The sequence below is a fragment of the Capra hircus genome, chromosome 1 (genome assembly GCF_001704415.2).
Source record: "Capra hircus breed San Clemente chromosome 1, ASM170441v1, whole genome shotgun sequence".
NCBI classification, from domain to species: Eukaryota; Metazoa; Chordata; class Mammalia; order Artiodactyla; family Bovidae; genus Capra; species Capra hircus.
In genome coordinates this window covers 8798875-8818720 of record NC_030808.1, presented here as the reverse complement: position 1 = coordinate 8818720, position 19846 = coordinate 8798875, and the positions used below count along the sequence as shown (strand labels likewise).

At 41.9% G+C, this 19846-nt stretch overlaps 1 protein-coding gene across 6 annotated transcripts in view; it reads right to left on the bottom strand.

The window, feature by feature from the left end:
* The window catches only part of APP (amyloid beta precursor protein), a 313323-nt gene that overhangs the window by 136904 nt on the left and 156573 nt on the right, over positions 1-19846 (bottom strand). For all 6 annotated transcript variants that reach the window (XM_018050523.1, XM_018050579.1, XM_018050642.1 and 3 more), the window contains exon 6: positions 4497-4699. In XM_018050523.1, coding sequence (XP_017906012.1) covers positions 4497-4699 — 203 coding nt within the window. The remainder of the gene's footprint in view (positions 1-4496; positions 4700-19846) is intronic.

Here is a 19846-nt window from a genome sequence, read left to right as displayed (position 1 = left end):
TTCAACTAGATCAAAACAATAGATCCTAAAGTCAGATAGGTGTGCTTACTTCTCAACAATCCCTTTCTCCTTTGGAATCAGTTAACAGAATCAGAATCAGAACTGGCATCTTCTGCTTTGATATCAATGATTCTAATACAATATGGCTGAAAATTTTATGACTGTTGAAATGTCCTATATTTTTCTTCCCTCTGCCTATTTCTTTCAAATTGTAATGGGTTACAAAACTACTGAGCTTTTTTATGAAGCACATTAAAGACTCATACTAGTAGCAATGTGTTGGTAATGAAGAATGTTCATTATTAAGTATGGTTGTAAATCATATTTTCTCTCGGGCACTGAAACATTAACATTGGAAACGAGATGGTAAGCCTCTTTTCAATCTCTTTTCTTTGCAAGTCATTTCCAACTTTTATTGTCAGTGGAGGAGCCAGCTATATGTAATTAGAGTTTTACAAAGTTAGCAGTCAGCTACGGCATTGACACCGTTCATCAGGAAAGAGCTGTGACTCACTTCCTATACCAACGGGGTGGAGGGAATGGCAGGAAACTGGTCGTTTTAATATTACCATCAAAATCTTCTACTTCTTTATCAGAATTAGTTGGGAACACAGAAAACTCTGACATGGATGCAATATATACCATTAACATGTTTCTCCTCTTTCCCAGAAAGACTTGCCTAAATCACAGCTTTTGTCTTCCCTGGTGGCTCAGACGGTAAAGCGTCTGCCTGCAATGCAGGGGGTTTTATCCCTGGGTTGGGAAGATCCCTTGGAGAAGGAAATGGCAACCCACTCCAGTACTCTTGCCTGGAAAACCCCATGGACAGAGGAGCCTAGTAGGCTACAGTCCATGGGGTCGCAAAGGGTCGGACGTAACTGAGAGACTTCACTTCCACTTTCAGCTTTTGTCTATTTCAGGAGTCTTGAATGGAAGGATAGATTCCCATTAAAGGCTCTTCTAGTTCTAGTGTTAATAATCGGTACTTCTAAATGGTCAGGTATTTGTTTCAAGAAGGCCACTATTAATGCTGTTCTTGACATCAGCATTATTAACTTATATTTTAAGGTTAGTTTCTTTTATTTTTTAATCTTTAGCCTGGAGATTTTTTTTTCTAAAGTTCTTTTTTAATTGTAGTTGTCTTTCTATAAAAAAATACAAGAATGTATATGCCCTCTATTTCTATTTAATATCTAATAATGCTATATTTAGAGAAAAACTGAAGCAAAAAGAACTGGAATTATTCAGAATGTAATAAGACCATCTTATCTCAAGAGAATTCTGTCTGGGTCTGGAATTTGGCGTAAGTTTTTGTGGCATTCTCTCATATACTGCATAAATTATGTCACTTACTGCTTACCCATCCCGTCAATAGCAGTAGTATAAAAACAAAAATCTCTTGTTTTTACTGGAAAAATCCTCACCACATAATAGGTCCTGAACTGATTACACTCAGTCAGTACCAACATTTGCCAGCCTGGCATTAGAGGTCTCCACATTTAAGTCCCAACTTACCTTCCTGTAACCCTCTTATGGAGGATTTACCCACTCTACTTTAATTGGACTGGCCTTATCTCCCAAGCATGCCATGTACCTCCTCAAGGCACCATATCGGTTTGGCAAAGAATCCGCCTGCAATGCGGGAGACCTGGGTTCGATCCCTGGGTTGGGAAGATCCCCTGGAGAAGGGAAAGGCTACACACGCCAGTATTCTGGCCTGGAGAATTCCATGGACTGTATAGTGTACGGGGTCGCAAAGAGTTGGACACGACCGACTGACTTTCACTCAATGACCCTAAAGTAGGGTGCAAGACAATTTATTGGTAGTTGCACCGCCAGCCCTTCTAGCCTGCCTTCAAATGCCATCTTTTTCATAGATCCATCCCTGATCAGTCTTCTGTACTGTGAAGTAGGCTGTGGGCTCATACTTTTTACAACACAGACTCTGTGTTTTTTTGACTTATGTTTCCTACTAGACTTTCACATCCATGAGGGTCAGCTCTCCTGTGTGTTCTCATCGTATAACTGATCCACTGAGCCCAGTAAAATGGCTTATTCAAAAGAGGCATTCAAAAAATGAATGTTGATTAGGTGGACAATAATTATTATGCAAGCAGCTATCCTGGTGGAGAGCACAAGAACTTGAGTCCCACAGCAGAATACTAGCTGCTGTAATTTGTAGTCACACATCCTTTTTTTGTTCACATATAAATTGCTTTATTCTGTTTAATAATTGTAAAATATTCAAAGTATGGCATATAATAATTCTTTAGCCAAAATTGTATTAAAAACTTTTAGGTTGTTTACAATCTTTGTTGTTTCAAATAGTGCTCAATAAATATCTATGTATATTTGCCATTTTTGAATTGCTAGATTGGGATTCACACTTTTTACTTCTGAAATGCATTGCTAAATTGTAGTACATTGTTTAAGAGCCATATCTTTTGTCCTGTGAATTGTCTCTCTTTATTTTTTATTGGATTCTTTGAGTCTGTTTTTTCTTTTTTTCATGGTATATCTTCTAAAGTAAAGTAAAATATAGTATACCTTTAAAACTAAAGCAATTTACAACCCTGAAACATAGATTATAGAAATAAAGACACTAAAACATATCTTATGATATTTCTGTAGCCATTTTAACTAGTAGAAGGCTGTAGGGCCTCCAGTTAATTTAAAAGTCTAATAGGTACACTTCAATAAAGCTGATTAAAATTCCCTTGTAACTGAATCAGTGATTAGTATCTATGAACAGTCCTATTTATCTTAAATGTATACTCACAGGTTGATCAGTGTAAACCTGAAAAGAATGTGTTATCAAACAATTATCAGGAGCAAAAGAAAAAGAAGCCCTGAAAAATCCATCTTTCCCTGCTAGGAAAACAGAAGCTAACAAGTTCACGTAGCTAGATCTGCACAGATGGTCCTAAGAGGTACATGGAAAATGTCCTGAAAAACAGTGCCTCAAACAAAATGCGCATTTATGTAAATGAACATCTACTTATGTGCTAAACTGAAGAGGTTGTCATTACATGGGGAATTACAAAGTTAAGCGATCTATTTGGTATTCTATGTATATTTTAAGAGAATACGTGACATTGTAATAGATTTTAAAATAACTCTGAGTGTTCAATTCAGAATAATCTCACTTTTAAGAGCTACAAGTTAAAGAAATGCAGAACTTCAAAACTACTATGTTAAGTGAAAGAAGCCAGCCACAAAAGACCACGTATGACCCCACTTATATTAAAAGTCTAGAAAAGGCCAATCTCTAGAGACATAAAGAAGGTTAATGGTTGCTGAGGGCTGGCGGTAAGAACAAGGATTCACGGTGAAGGGGTGTGAGGACTGCAGGGATGCAAATGTTCTAAGGTTGGATTTTGTGATGTTTTCACAATCTGGTACATTTCTTAATGCCTCTGCACTTAAGATGAATGAATTTTATATGTAAATTATACTTCAGCGAAGTTATAAAAAATGCAGTGAAGGGAAGATGACATACTACAGTGATCGTTAGGAACCTATGTGAAGCAAAACGAGTAGCCTCTTTTAAGCTCCAATTTAACAATGGAGCAGAAAGCATTTTACTTTAATAAAAGTGACCATAATGTTGTAGCATTTGTGGACAGACTTTAAAAGTACCTGCAATGCATTAAAACAATACTTCTGTCCTGTACTCATTCAATCTAATCTTAGGACCATCTTTTACTATTTGCAAAACAAACATATGCCCTTTAAGAAAGGCAACTCAACAATTCACTACTTTTCATTGTTTACTGTAAACTGAACCTTGCTTTTATTTCAGGGAGACAAAGAGGGGGTCTTCTAATTCGTTCCGTATAGAGCATTTCCAATAGAAGCATTAATTAACCAGAAACACACAGTCTAAGATCTACCTGCCTAAGAATGCACTGTCACTTCCCCCAGTAAACTAGCCTATAGACAACACAAGTCATCCAAGTTAAATTTCACAGCAAAAGATAATGTCTTGCTCTCCAAGTGGACTTCTTTTGCTTTAAAATTACATTAAATCTAATCACAACTACTCACTCAACCAACATGTACTGAAAACTTTCGATAAGGCAAGCACCCTGCATCACACTAGGTAAAATCCAGCCTTTGGCATTAAGGAGCTCATAGTCTTGGTGATGAAAGGGGCCACGGAAAAGGGAGTATAATCAACACCCACTGTCAGAAGAACGCCAAGGAGGCCACCTAACTCGGTCCTTGTCAAATGACATGGCCCCCAGTTAGGTGGAGTTCTGCAGAACGTGCCAAGTAGCATCTACAAGGCACAGAACAGTCTGTAACATCAAGATTTCACATTTTTTTGAAATGAATCGTTGGATGCTTATTCAACCAAAAAGAGTTCCACAAGCACAACGTAACGTTACCTCCCATCACCTGGGAGGCAGTGGTGGTAGGCCGGATAGAAATTTAAAACCCTGGTGTGATGCCTTCTTTTTCCCTGAGAAAAATCCAGGTAAGCAGTGGGTTACCTCGGACCACCTCTTCCACAGACTCCGTGGTGGTGGTGGTGGTGGTGGCGATGCTGGTGGTCCTCTCCGTGGCCTCTTCATAGGGTTCCTCAGCCTCTTCCTCTAGTTCCTCGCCATCCTCATCGTCCTCCTCATCATCGGCTTCTTCTTCCTCAACATCCACCACTTCTTCCTCCTCTGCCAACTCTATGGCCTTGTCCTCACTGGAGCAGGAGGAGAAATGATAGCCACAGTCATTAAACACATTTCAGGCAAGCAAAACGAAAACCGATGACAAGGAGTTTGGGATATTTGAGAGGGAATATGGCATTGAATTAAAACACATGGGAGGTCTGAAGCCAGCAGGTCACACTATGAATCCCAGCTCAGTAGATCTGCAACTTTTTAATCCCTGAACACAGATCTTAGTTTACACCGTTGCAAAAAGAGGATACCGTGATTCCAACTATATGACATTCTGGAAAAGGTAAAGTTATGGAGACCGTGGTTTTGGAGCTATGATTTTTCCAGTAGTGATATATGGATGTGAGAGTTGGACTATAGACAAAGCTGAGTGCTGAAGAATTGATGTTCTTGAACTGGTGTTGGAGAAGACTCTTGAGAGTCCCTTGGACTGCAAGGAGATCCAACCAGTCCATCCTAAAGGAGATCAGTCCTGGGTGTTCATTGGAAGGACTGATGCTGAAACCCCAATACTTTGGCCACCTGATGTGAAGAACTGACTTGTTTGAAAAGACCCTGATGCTGAGAAAGATTGAAGGGGGGAGGAGAAGGGGACGACAGAGGATAAAATGGTTGGATGGCATCACCGACTCAATGCACATGAGTTTGGGTGAACTCTGGGAGTTGGTGATGGACAGGGAGGCCTGGAGTGCTGCAGTTCATGGGGTCGCAGAGAGTCGGACACGGCTGAGTGACAGAACTGAACTGAATGGAGACCACAAAAAGATCAGTGGTTGGTAGGAGTCTGGGGTGAGGAAGGAAGGCATGAACAGGCAGAACAGAGGGGATAGTGAGAGAGTAGTGAGACTACTCTGTAATACACGGTATCAGAGATAATATATAATAGTCCAACATACAAGCGTGCATTTGTGAAAACCCATAGAACTGTACAACACAAAACGTGAGCTCTAAAGTAAACTATGGATTTTATTAATGATACAGCAATATTGGTTCAAGTGTACAATACCAAAGCAAAATGTTAATAATTCGTGAGGGAGGGCTCTGTATTTCCTGCACAAATTGTTTTCTAAACATAAAACTGCTCTTAACAATAAAGTCTATTAAAAACTTTGGGTGGGGGATACCAAAACAAAGTTTACTGTAATACTGGCATTACTTTTTGTTAAACATGTGAAAATACCACAAAACGCCTGCATGGTAGATATACAATAAGTGGATGTGGAAATTGGCTCAAAATTACTATTGAATGTTTACACTGGAAATGAAAGGGGAAGAAGAAATTGGTTTTTCCAGTAGTCATGTACGGAATGTGAGAGTTGGACCATAAGGAAGGATGGGCACTGAAAAATAGATGCTTTTGAATTGCGGTGCTAGAGGAGATTTGAGAGTCCACTGGACAGCAAGGTCAAACCAGTCATTCCTAAAGGAAATCAACCCTGAATATCCACTAGAAGGGACTGGTGCTGAATCTCCAATAATTTGACCACCTCACCAAGAGATGACTCACTGGAAAAGAGCCTTGACTACCCTCATGGCGCAGGCGACGAGGGGTCTGCCTGCAATGCAGGAAATCTGCATTTGATTCCTGGGTTGGGAAGATCCCCTGGAGAAGGAAAGGGCAATCCATTCCAGTATTCTTGGTTGGAAAATCCCAAGGACAGAGGAGCCTGGAAGGCTACAGTTCATGGGGTTGCAAAGAGTAATTTGGCAAATTGGAAGTGGTCAAACAGGAGATGGCAAGAGTGAACATTGACATTCTAGGAATCGGCAAACTAAGATGGACTGGAATGGGTGAATTTAACTCAGATGACCATTCTATCCACTACTGTGGGCAGGAATCCCTTAGAAGAAATGGAGTAGCCCTCATAGTCAACAAAAGAGTCCGAAATGCAGTACTTGGATGCAATCTCAAAGATGACAGAATGATCTCTGTTTGTTTCCAAGGGAAACCATTCAATATCATGGTAATCCAAGTCTATGCTCTGATCAGTAACGATGAATAAGCTGAAGCTGAACAGTTCTATGAAGACCTACAAGACCTTCTAGAACTAACACCCAAAAAAGATGTCCTTTTCATTATAGGGGACTGGAATGCAAAAGTAGGAAGTCAAGAAACACCTGGAGTATCAGGCAAATTTGGCCTTGGAGTACAGAATGAAGCAGGGGAAAGGCTAACAGAGTTCTGTCAAGAGAACGCACTGGTCATAGCAAACTCCCTCTTCCAAGAAGACAAGAGAAGACTCTACACATGGACATCACCAGACAGTCGACACTAAAATCAGACTGATTATATTCTTTGCAGCCAGAATGGAGAAGCTCTATACAGTCAGCAAAAACAAGACTGGGAGCTGACTGTGGCTCAGATCATGAACTCATTGTCAAATTCAGACTGAAATGGAAGAAAGTGGAGAAAACCACTAGACCATTCAGGTATGACCTGAATCAAATCCCTTATAACTATACAGTGGAAGTGAGAAATAGATTTAAGGGACTAGATCTGGTAGAGTGCCTGATGAACTACGGACGGAGATTTGTGATATTGTACAGGAGACAGGAATCAAGACCATCCCCAAGAAAAAGAAATGCAAAAAGGCAAAATGGCTGTCTGAGGAGGCCTTACAAATAGCTGTGAATAGAGGGGAAGCGAAAAGCAAAGGAGAAAAGGAAAGATATACCCATTTGAATGCAGAGTTCCAAAGAACAGCAAGGAGAGATAAGAAAGCCTTCTTCAGCGATCAATGCAAAGAAATAGAGGAAAACAATAGAATGGAAAAGATTAGAGATCTCTTCAAGAAAATTAGAGATACCAAGGGAACATCTCATGCAAAGATAGGCTAGATAAACGACAGAAATGCTATGGACCTAACAGAAGCAGAAGATATTGGAAGAGGAGGCAAGAATACACAGAAGAACTGTACAAAAAAGATCTTCACGACCCAGATAATCACAATGGTGTGATCACTCACCTAGAGCCAGACATCTGAAATGTGAAGTCAAGTGGGCCTTAGGAAGCATCACTAGGAACAAAGCTAGCAGAGGTGATGGTATTCCAGTGGAGCTGTTTCAAATCCTGAAAGATGATGCTGTGAAAGTGCTGCACTCAATATGCCAGCAAATTTGGAGAACTGAGCAGTGGCCACAGGACTGGAAAAGGTCAGTTTTCATTCCAATCCCAAAGAAAGGCAGTGCCAAAGAATACTCAAACTACTGCACAATTACACTCATCTCACATGCTAGTAAAGTAATGCTCAGAATTCTCCAAGCCAGGCTTTAGCAATATGTGAACTGTAAACTTCCAGATGTTCAAGCTGGTTTTAGAAAAGGCAGAGGAACCAGAGATCAAATTGCCAACATCCGCTGGATCATGGAAAAAGCAAGAGAGTTCCAGAAAAACATCTATTTCTGCTTTATTGACTATGCCAAAGCCTTTGACTGTGTGGATCACAATAAACTGGAAAATTCTGAAAGAGATGGGCATACCAAACCACCTGACCTGCCTCTTGAGAAACCTGTATGCAGGTCAGGAAGCAACAGTTAGAACTGGACATGGAACAACAGACTGGTTCCAAACAGGAAAAGGAGTACATCAAGGCTGTACATTGTCACCCTGCTTATTTAACTTCTATGCAGAGTACATCATGAGAAACGCTGGGCTGGAGGAAGCACAAGCTGGAATCAAGAATCCAGGGAGAAATATCAATAACTTCACATATGCAGCTGACACCACCCTTATGGCAGAAAGTGAAGAAGAACTAAAGAGCCTCTTGATGAAAGTGAAAAAGGAGAGTGAAAAAGTTGGCCTAAAGCACAATATTCTGAAAACTAAGATCATGGCATCTGGTCCCATCACTTTATGGCCAATAGATGGGGAAAAAGTGGAAACAGTGTCGGACTTTATTTTTTGGGCTCCAAAATCACTGCAGATGGTGATTGCAGCCATGAAATCAGAAGACGTTTACTCCTTGGAAGGAAAGTTATGACCAACCTAGATAGCATATTAAAAAGCAGAGACATTACTTTGCCAACAAAGGTCCTTTTTAGTCAAGGCTATGGTTTTTCCTGTGGTCATGTATGGATGTGAGAGTTGGACTGTGAAGAAAGCTGAGCACCAAAGAATTGATGGTTTTGAACTGTGGTGTTGGAGAAGACTCTTGAGAGTCCCTTGGACTGCAAGGAGATCCAACCAGTCCATCCTAAAGGAGATCAGTCCTGGTTGTTCATGGGAAATTCTGATGTTGAAGCTGAAACTCCAATATTTTGGCCACCTGATGGGAAGAGCTGACTCATTTGAAAAGACCCTGATGCTGGGAAAGGTTGAGAGCAGGAGGAGAAGGGGACGACAGAGGAGGAGATGGTTGGATGGCATCACCAACTCAATGACATGAGTTTCGGTGGACTACGGGTGTTGGTGATGGACAGGGAGGCCTGGCGTGCTGTGGCTCATGGGTTTGCAAAGTGTCAGACACGACTGAGCGACTGAACTGAACTAGACGCCTCAATTTTAGCCAATATACTGTCTCCTCATTTTTCTACAAAATCTTGGTGTACTGCTAGTGAATAAGGATGACTTAATGCATGCCTTGGGCAGTTTCTTGTGTTTGAGCTCTTTTCTGTATTCAACGAGATCACAGTCACCAACACTCTTTATTTGTATTTTTAAAAGTTATTTGTTTTTAAATGAAGGGTATAGCTTTACAATACTGTGTTGGTTTCTGCCATACATCAGCATGAATCAGCCATAGGTATAAGGATGTCCCCTTCCTCTTATCCTCCCTCCCACCTCCCACCCCATCCCACTCCTCCTGGTTGTCATAGAGCCCTGGTTTGAGTTCACTGAGTCATACAGCAAATTCCCACTGGCTCTGTTTGACATATGGTAGTGTATATGAAGATACAGAGAACAGACTTACGGACACAGGGACGAGAGGGCGGATGGAGAGGGTGGGATGAATGGAGAGAGTAACACGGAAACAGGTACACCAATACTCCTTAGTTCTCCAAATTAAGTGGGAAATTCATGGAAAACAAGGGAGAAAAATCAAATCCAATGAGTCTTCTTAAACTACAAACGTGTGAAGTGCGGGTGGAATGCCAGGGTCCAAGTATGTAATCCAGGGTAAAGACAACAGTGGGCTTCTGGGTGGGATGATGAAAACAGGGCATCCCCAAAGTCCCCCCAACCATCTCTGTTATGACTTGAATGCTCCACTTAAAACTCCAAACAGAAAGCATGTGTATAAAGACAGCTGTGTTTAAAGCGATCTGCATTCTGGTATGTGTCCAGCCATGAAAAAGAGTGAAATACATGCCTACCATCCATCACTGCATCTGCCCGAGCAATTTCATGGCGTAATAACAAGGAACAGAGACACAGAACAGTTCAGCTGGCTGAGGAATTAAATTACTTGGCCTGAAAGAACTCACGTCCAGTTCCTATTACCATAGCTTTGATTTCTGGAATTAAATTTAGACGTCTATGAATTCAATTATCTCTTTGGACACCATTAAAACAGTAGCACACAGCTATGTTTTAATGATGTGGCATCTTCCCCTAAAAGCCCCAACATGCCAAGATTATAACTTCTGTTTGCAGTTTTCATAAATAGCTGGAAACACAGAAAGGGAAAAAAAAATAAGAAAACTTTTCCACCTTCTCTTCAACTGCTAGACAACTCTGTTCTGTGATGTGACCAAGGTGAGTCAGCTTTACATTTATTTTTTTATTTGGCTCTGTGTTGGGGCTTCCCAGGCGGCTCTGATGGTAAAGAATCCCCTTGCAACACATAAGACCCGGGTTTGATCCCTGGGTTGGGAAGATCTCCTGGAGAAGGAAATGGCAACCCACTTCAGTATTCTTGCCTGGAGAATCCCATGGATGGAGGAGCCTGGTGGGCTACAGTCTATGGGGATCACAAAGAGTCAGACACAACTGAGTGACTAACACTTTCATTTTCACTTTCATGGGGCATGTGCGATCTAACTCCCTGACCAAGGAGTGAACCCAGGACCCCTGCATTGGGAGTTCAGAGTCTTAGCCACTGGACCACCAGGGAAGTCCCCAAGGTGAGCCACAGTTACCAAAAAAAAAAAAAAAAGCAAGAAGGCCTAGTTTCTGGAAATGTGAGGCTGAGCATCATAGAGCAATGTCTTATCAACAAGTAAACTCACTGTAAAATAGTACTTTGAGCACATGGTGGAATATTCATTCACTCACACATTTTAGCCTCTGTCAATTTAGAGTAGACAGCTTTTCCAGCCTTTAAATTCCAATAATGAAAACAATTTTAAGGCATGAGGGAATGATCTGAAAACGCTCATCATCTTAGGAGCATCTGAATTTAATAAACAGGTTGAAGGGCCACAGGGACATTATTATGAGGAAATCAATCACCGAGGATACAATTTTGTGTGTCAGCAAGTAAGACTTTAGGTGGGTGAAGGATACACTGTATCACAAAGGTGGTGTTCAGATTTCTAAGTCTGACCTTGATAGATTTCATTCATCACAGCTGGCTCCCTAAGACGCCCTCAGGACAAGAAAAGATTCTGATTCACTTACTAGTTTCAGTTGATTTTTGTTTAAGTCATGCAAAACAGTTCACCATTTGCATTCTCTAAAAAAGCTGTATTTATTCTTTCATCTTCTCCGTTAAGACTGATAACTTTTCTCTCCCTGCACTCTGTACGACAAAGGAGAGGAAAGGGCAGAGAGAAAGTTGATTCCCAGGGTTTTTGTGAATTGACAATGAGGAGACCCGAACTACAGCAGAGATGAGGGAAGAGTGAAAACAGAGCCGCTGGCAGCTTCCACAATGTAAGGACCCACAGTCTCAACAGGAAGACACTCAGACACTTCTGTGTTCATCGAGAAAGGGGAAGAAAAGAGTCTCCCAGGGTAAGGGGAGAGAGAGAGAAAGCAAAGTTTTCAAAAAGGTAAACAGACAGTCCTTTCCCACTCATTCCAGCCCAGGTCTTAGCGCTGCCAGTTTAGCCTGGAAGGTATGATGGCTGGATACCTTTGTCCCTGTGGGAAGCAGTCCCTGAAATTATGGCTGCTAAATTAGGAAAATTAGAAGTTGCCAGAAAATGTGAGAAAGTAGGAAACTTATTATTCACGGTTCTGAGTAAATGTTACAAGAGAGGGGACAGCTAAGTAAGAAAAAGCCACTCTCTCCCCCATCTAAAAGGCACCATTAGAAGCCAAACATCAGATGCAAGGCACACTTCATGTAAATGATTCTATTTATATAAACCATGAAAACAGTTACTCCTCACCAATGTTAGAACTGAGAGGAGCTGTTACACTTTGGCGAGGGGAAGTTTCTGACCGGGAGCAAGCAGAAGGGGGGCTTCTGGGAGTCGGCAAGGCTGTGCTTTGCTCTGGGTGTGTCCTGTTTTGAAAATCCACCGAGCTGTAATACTGTGTTAGCTGCGCTTCTCTCTGTGCACACTGTGTGCCTGTTTAGTTGCTCAGTCGTGTCTGAGTCTTTGCAGCCCCATAGACTGTAGCCCGCCAGGCTCCTCTGTCCATGGGATTCTCCAGGCAGGAATACTGGAGGGGGTTGTCATTGTTACTCCAGGGGATCTTCCCCACGCCTCCAGCACTGGCAGGCGGATTCTTCATCACTGAGCCACTGCGAAGCCCCTATGTACAATGTGTGCTGTGTGCTCAGCCTCTCAATCATATCAGACTCTTTGCAACCCCATGGACTGTAGCCCACCAGGCTCCTTGGTCCATAGGGATTCTCTAGGCAAGAATACTGGAGTGGGCAGCCTTTCCCTTCTCCAGGGGATCTTCCCAACCCAGGGATCGAACCCAAGTCTCCCACATTGCAGGTGGATTTTTTACCATCTGACCCATCAGTTCAGCAAAAAGGATTAAAAAGGAGAGGACACGGCTACTCATCTTACATACTCTCACAACTGGTCTAGGATAATCAAACTGTTATTTTCAGGGCCTACAAATCGGAAAAAGTATACCTCCATTTCAAGCTCCCAACCCCCTATGAGCAAAAATTATAAGGAGCTGAATACATTAAAACATAGAAGATTATAATACATATAAATTTGGCCTCATTGAATTAGTTAAGTTACTAATTCTCTAAATTAATTAATCAGTTTAGATATTTTGTAAGTGAATTTGATGCTCATAGTATTCAATCCATCATATGCTGATGATTACTAAAAAAAAAATTACTTACTTTTAATACACTGTTAGACTCTCTGTTACCTATAGGTAACATCTAAAACTGACCCCCACAGATTTCTCTTGAGCAGTGTATTGAGTTTCAGTATAGTTGCTTTGATGGCATTTCTTAGGTGGTGGTGGTGGTGGTGGTGGTGGTTTAGTTGCTAAGTCGTGTCCAACTCTTGCAATCCCATGGATTCCTCTGTCCCTGGGATTCTCCAGGCAAGAATATTGGAGGGGATTGCCATTTCCTTCTCCACAGTATCTTCCCAACCCAGGAATCAAACTCAGGTCTCTTGCATTGCAGGCAGATTCTTTACCAACTGAGCTATGAAGGAAGCCCCATTCCTTAGGTGGTGGGTATTATTAACTTGTCAATGAAAGGATCTCTGAGAATCTGACTAACCTCTCCTGAAAAATGCCCTGTAGCAGGAACTCTTTGTACGCTATGCTAAAGCCATTCTTAACACCTTCCCCTATCCATTTTTTGACCAGAGAAAGTAAGAAACCAAATTCTCCATGGCCTTGTGGACAGGGAAAGGAAGGCGACCAAGATATTGCTGAATAATCTGATGCCAGGGGACACATACTTGAACTTCTAGGTGGGGATTTCAGGAAAGTTTTTACTTTCCAGATGATAAGATTCCTACTCATGGTCAGAGCTCTTTTGTTCCTTTATCCCCTGCTCTTCTACTTTAACTGGTGGGGCAACAGCCATCTGTCAACCAGTAGGTGATGAACATTAGGATGTAGAAGCTAATTAAGATGGTGAGGGGGAAAGATACAAAAAGGAGGGCTCTGTGTATCACCATGCTAGCCCAGCGCTCCCAACACCAATGACTGGGTTTCTGTTACTTGCAGCTAAAGGCATTCCTTACAGATTGTTCACAAGCTTCCTCTGGACCCCCAGTCATAGGTTCCTGGTTTAGGAAGATAAAGACCAAATTAAGACACCCAAAATTCATGACTCAGGCCTTAAGGGTGAGTTAGACAGGTCATAACCTTAATCTAAACTAGGATGCATGAACACTTACACATTTAATGAATCCCTATGCCGGCAAGAGAATCCACATTACTTACTGCTTAGTAGATGTACCATGTACTGAATGCATTAGAAAGTCCACAGGAAAGTAATTCTTGTGAGCTAGAGGTGTCAGGGCTGGTAGGACATGAAAAGTGGGTGTGAGTATGAGGTAGGAATATCCTGATAATGAACAACCAGGAATAACAAGTCCATCAGCCTGGCTACACCAGAATTTCCCATGGGCTCTGAATTTTAACAGTGATAGATGCTCAGCTGCAGAGACCAGGTATCCATATATTTTTTTTTCTGTAGTCAGTGAACAGTTGAGTATTTGAGTTGAGAGGGATGTGCACAAATTGATACTGAGCAAAAAAAAAGTGGGGGGGGGGGTAATGCGTTAATTCACCCATTCATTCAATCATCCCACTAAGTGCATCTCAAAGCCACACATCAGTGGTTCAATCAACAACACTGACTGTGCTTTCACCAAGTGCCAGGTGCTGTTGCAGGCACAGGGGGTGGAGGAGTGAACATGACAGAGCCACCACTTTCTTGGAACATGTTTTAGTAGGGAAGGCACAATATGGGCAGATAAATAACTATGCAAAAAATGCAGTAGAAAGGAAAGGCAAATCTGTTAACCAGTGACTACCAAAGATGTGCGTATGGTGGGGGATAGCTTCTCAAATAGGACAGACAGGGCATGGTCATGGAGAAAAGGTCGTGGGCATGAGACTTGGAATGCTGAAAGAGTCAAGGTGGGTGAATGGTTAAGACAGGAGTAAGCGCATGTGCAAAGACCCTGGCATGGGGGTGAGCATTAGCACAACCAAGGGAAAAAAAAAAACAAAAGCCACAACAAAGAGCCAGTGAACTTGTAGAGGTGGGGGTGGAAAGCTGAGTGCTGAAGAATTGATGCTTTTGAACTGTGGTGTTGGAGAAGACTCTTGAGAGTCCCTTGGACTGCAAGGAGATCCAACCAGTCCATCCTAAAGATCAGTCCTGGGTGTTCTTTGGAAGGAATGATGCTAAAGCTGAAACTCCAATACTTTGGCCACCTCCTGCGAAGAGTTGACTCACTGGAAAAGACTCTGATGCTGGGAGTGATTGGGGGCAGGAGGAGAAGGGGATGACAGAGGATGAGATGGCTGGATGGCATCACCGACTTGATGCACATGAGTTTGGGTCAACTCCAGGAGTTGGTGATGGACAGGGAGGCCCGGCGTGCTGCAGTTCATGAGGTCGCAAATAGTCAGACATGACTGAGCAACTGAACTGAACTGAACTGAAGATGAATGGGAAAAAAACAAACAAACTCAAAGAAAAATACGTGACAGAGACCGTATATGGCCTGCAGAGCCTCAAATATTTGGCTCTTCACAGAAATACTGCCGCCCCTTGGCATGGATGGTGGCTTGGGGGTGAGGAGGGGATGGGAAGCATGGGAGGCTGTGTCCTGATCTGGGGACACAAGAGACACGAGGAAATAAACTGAGAGTCCTCATGGGCTTTAGGAAGTCCAAGTTCCAAAATTCTATTAATACAGCAGAAACCACTGTGATCTCTGCCTCTAGCCTCCTTCAGAGAGGGCAGCATGCAGGGTCCAAGGAGGCTGGGCTCTTCAGTATGGCAGAATGCATAAAAGTATGAAGTATGGGACCCGACTGCCTGCTTCTGAATCTCAGGTCTGTGACCATGAGCAAATTACTGAACCTCTCGGGGCCTCCTTCTCCTTATCTGTAAATGGCAAACTTGTAACAGGAAGCTTCACAGGGGTATGATGGAAAACATATGGGCTAAAATTTGCAAAGTACTTAGAAGAGCAACTGACCTACAGCAAGTCCCATGTAAGAGAGAAATAAAGGCAACACCACGTGCACAGTGCGTGGCACAACACCTGGTCCAGGTGTGTGAATGAATGAATGATGCGTGACTAAACCCCACAGAAATATTCCTTCAAAACACTCGAAATCAATGTAATCTCTGACAACTGTAAGCACAGTTTGATTTTCTTTATCTGAAAACAAAAGAGTCAGATGTTAGGCAGTCCTAGGAAAGATCTTAAGAGAGGGGAATACAAAATTACTTAATCTTTAAAGTTCAGGAAACCACTTTACCTGTCTCCTGAGAAGCCTGTATGCAGGACAAGAAACAACGGTTACAACTTAAGATGGAAAAACAGACTGGTTCAAAATATACAGCACGTCAAGGCTGTATATTGTCACCCTGCTTATTTAATTTATATGCAGAGTACATCATGTGAAACGCTGAGCTGGATGACTCACAAGCTGAAATCAAGATTGCCAAGAGAAATATCAACAACCTCAGATATGCAGATGATACCACTTTAATGGCAGAAAGCGAAGAGGAACTAAAGAGCCTCTTGATGAAAGCGAAACAGGAGAGTGGAAAACCCGGCTTAAAACACAACATTCAAAAAACAAAGATCATGGCATCTGGTCCCATCACTTCATGGCAAATAGATGGGGAAAAAGTGGAAACAGTTACAGATTTTATTTTCTTGGGCTACAAAATCATTGCAGACAGTGACTACTAACACAAAATTAAAAGATGCTTACTCCTTGGGAAAAAAGCTATGACAAACCTAGGCAGCATATTAAAAAGCAGAGACATCACTTTGCCGACCAAGGTCCGTCTAGTCAAAAGCTAAGGTGTTTCCAATAGTCATGTATGGATGTGAGAGCTGGACCATAAAGAAGCTGAGCACTGAAGAACTGATGCTTTTGAATTGTGGTGCTGGAGAAGACTCTTGAGAGTCTCTTGGACAGCAAGGAGATCAAACCAATTAATCCTAAAGGAAATCAACCCTGAATATTCATTGGAAGGACTGATGCTGAAGCTTCAATACTTGGGCCACCTGATGTGAAGAGCTGCTTCACTGGAAAACACCCTGGTGCTGGGAAAGATTGAGGGCAAGAGAATGCGGCAGCAGAGGAGGAGTTGGTTAGCTAGCATCAGTGACTCAATGGACACAAGTTTGAGCACTCTGGGAGATAGCTAAGGAAAGGGAAGCCTGGTGTGCTACAGCCCACAGGGTCACAAAGGGTCGGACATGACTGAGCAACTGAACAACAACAAAGTTCAAAAACCCTCTGTGACAGACTGTAGTTTCAGAATTCTATCACCCCGTGGTCTACTAATATGAATAGCATCCAGTGTTAAATTTGGGGTGTGTTAGTTACTAAAGTTCTTGCAATTCAGAAAACAAACGGTATTCACTGCAGGATGCTAGGAATGAAAGAAAATTGAAGGAAAATTATAATAATGATAGCTTAGCATAAAAGCAACTTTGCCTCATACCAACTTTTAAAGGCTGCCCTGTTTAATCTAGTGAGTGTCTAAAACACAAGAACAGCAAAGAGAAAAGAGAAGCATTAAGGCAAGGCCTGATGTAACTAGCAGCACTCATTTAGAACATCTGAAAAACAATTTATCCTTTCTTCATTGTCTCAATACATACTCATAATAAGAAAAATATTCCAGGAACACAGAAACAATCTAAATAGAACCCCAAGGACATAAGACAAGTCAGAGGATGGGGAGTTTCTAAGAAAACTGGTACAGTTTCTTTGTTAACTTGGTGTCATGATATTAAAAGGGCTGTTCTGAATCCTAAGAGTTAAGGATGGAAGATGCTAGGTCTGGTCCTGCCTGGGATCTGGTGTGGAAAAACAAGCAGAGAAGACCAATTCTCAGGTTTAGAAAAAATCTATCTGATGATATTTTTAAAATATTGTTAATTCTGTGGGTGAGATAATGTCATTAGGGTTCTGTTGAAAAATGTTCTTCGATTTTTGACATAGCCTAAAGTATTTAGTATACTTGCTGTCTTAACTTTAATCATAAAAATATGTGGAAAGGGAGAAAATGATATTCTAGCAAGACTTGAGAAATATTAAGGTTGGAATATAATTATTGTAAGACACAAAATTGCTTTTTTAAATGACTATCTCGGAGGCAAGAAAAGCCGTATATAATCAAAAGCAGATTCTTTTCCTGACAGCTTCATGAACCAACCGGGACTAAAGAGAAGCACCTAAGGTGATTAAAAAGTTTCAGAGTCATTTAAAAATCTTGATACACGAAACAAAATCTTGGTTAACTAGACATTATGCCAGAAAACTTTGAATGAGCAAATTCCTCATATCCAAAGATTTGATTATGTGTATTTAGGATAGAAAGTTGACAATATATGATCTTGAGTCATTTAACATATTTGAGTGGGTTCTAGGTTCCAGTAAGTTTGTTCCAGACCCTGCAGTTATTGCTGGGAATAAAACAGACAAAATTCCCCACCCTCCTGGTTGTTTTTGCTGCTTAGTCACTAAGATGTGTCTGACTCTTTGAGACCCCATGGGCTATAGCCCGCCAGGCTCCTCTGTCCATGAGATTTCCCAGGCAAGAATACTGGAGTGGGTTGCCATTTCCTTCTCTAGCGGATCTGCCAGACCCAGGGATTGGAGGGATGCTGGGAGGTGGGGAAGAGATACATTAGGAGTTCAGGATTACCAGATACACACTACTATACAGAAAAGATAGACAACAAGGTCATGTGTATAGCACGGGGAACTATATACAATATCTTGTAATAACCTGTAACGGGAAAGAATCTGAAGTGATAACTGAATCACTTTGTTGTACACCTAAAACTAACATAACATTGTAAATGTACTATATCTCAACAAAGAAGAATAAAAGTACTAATAAGGGACTATGCCCTGAACAGGTGCCCTTTCAGCAAAGGCTACGTGCCTAGCATCCTTTTCCATGTGTCTACACACACAGGCACCAATAAAAAGCTATAGGTGTTTCGTGCATGAAATGGCCACAGAGCCCTTTAGAAAAGCCACAAAGCAAGACCCAGCCTCACATTTCTTTTGAGAACACCTTTGAAGTACCTGCTCTTTGGAAAGGAGAGAAGCTCTCTGATTCTGTGGTTCCCCCCTCATCTCTCCTGTGAAAAAATAAGTAGTTCTACTTGGGAAGCAATGACAAGTAACGCTGTTCCTTCCTCCAGCACAGGCAGAAACTGCTTTAAGCCCTCGTCTTGCCCTAGATTCTCAGGAAGGGGCCTCCATTCCCAGGAAGAAATAGATACAGGCAGACCTCGTTTTATCGCTCTTCATAAATACCGCATTTTTCACAAACTGAAGGTTGTGGCAGCAAGCCTATCAGTGTCGTTTTCCAACAGTATTTGTGTCACAGTCCAGTCGTTCTCACAATAATCCCAATCTTTTTGTTATTATTACATTTGTCATGGTGATGTACGGTCAGTGATCTCTGATATTACTACTGCAAAAAGTTAACAACTGGTTGAAGACTCAGATGGTACCATTTTTAGCAATAAAGCATTTTTAAAATTAAGGTATGCACACTTTTTGTGGACAGTGCTATTGCACACTTGAGACTACAGTATAGTACAAACAACTTATATACACCAGGGAACAAAAAAAATTGTGCGGTTCCCTTTGTCATGATGCTTGCTTTACTGCGGTGGTCTGGAACCCAACCATCATATCTCCAAGGTCTGCCTATGCATCTGTCTACACCCAACCTCAGGTGGTACCGTCACTAGGTGGGCAGAATGCAGGCTTTGGATACATTAGGAAGGACCTTGTATCACAGACTGAGGAGTCTGCCCTTATTCGACTAGTGGTACAGAGCCATGCAGAAAACTTTAAGCAGAAGAGTGGCAAGACTAGTTGCATTTCAACAGGTATGAGCTGGCAGAAGTATGAAGGACAGGTAAGCCTGGGGTGACGGGTGGGCAGGGGAGAAGGCTCTCAAGGAGCCTAGCTGAGGAGGGCTCGGGAAGTGAGAGCTTTGAGAAAATAACGCGACAGAACTGGTAGCTATTTGGATGGAGGGGGTTAGTGGGAAGATGAAGCCGATGTCTCCAGAGGGAGAGACTGGGTGGAGAACAGTTACTAACAG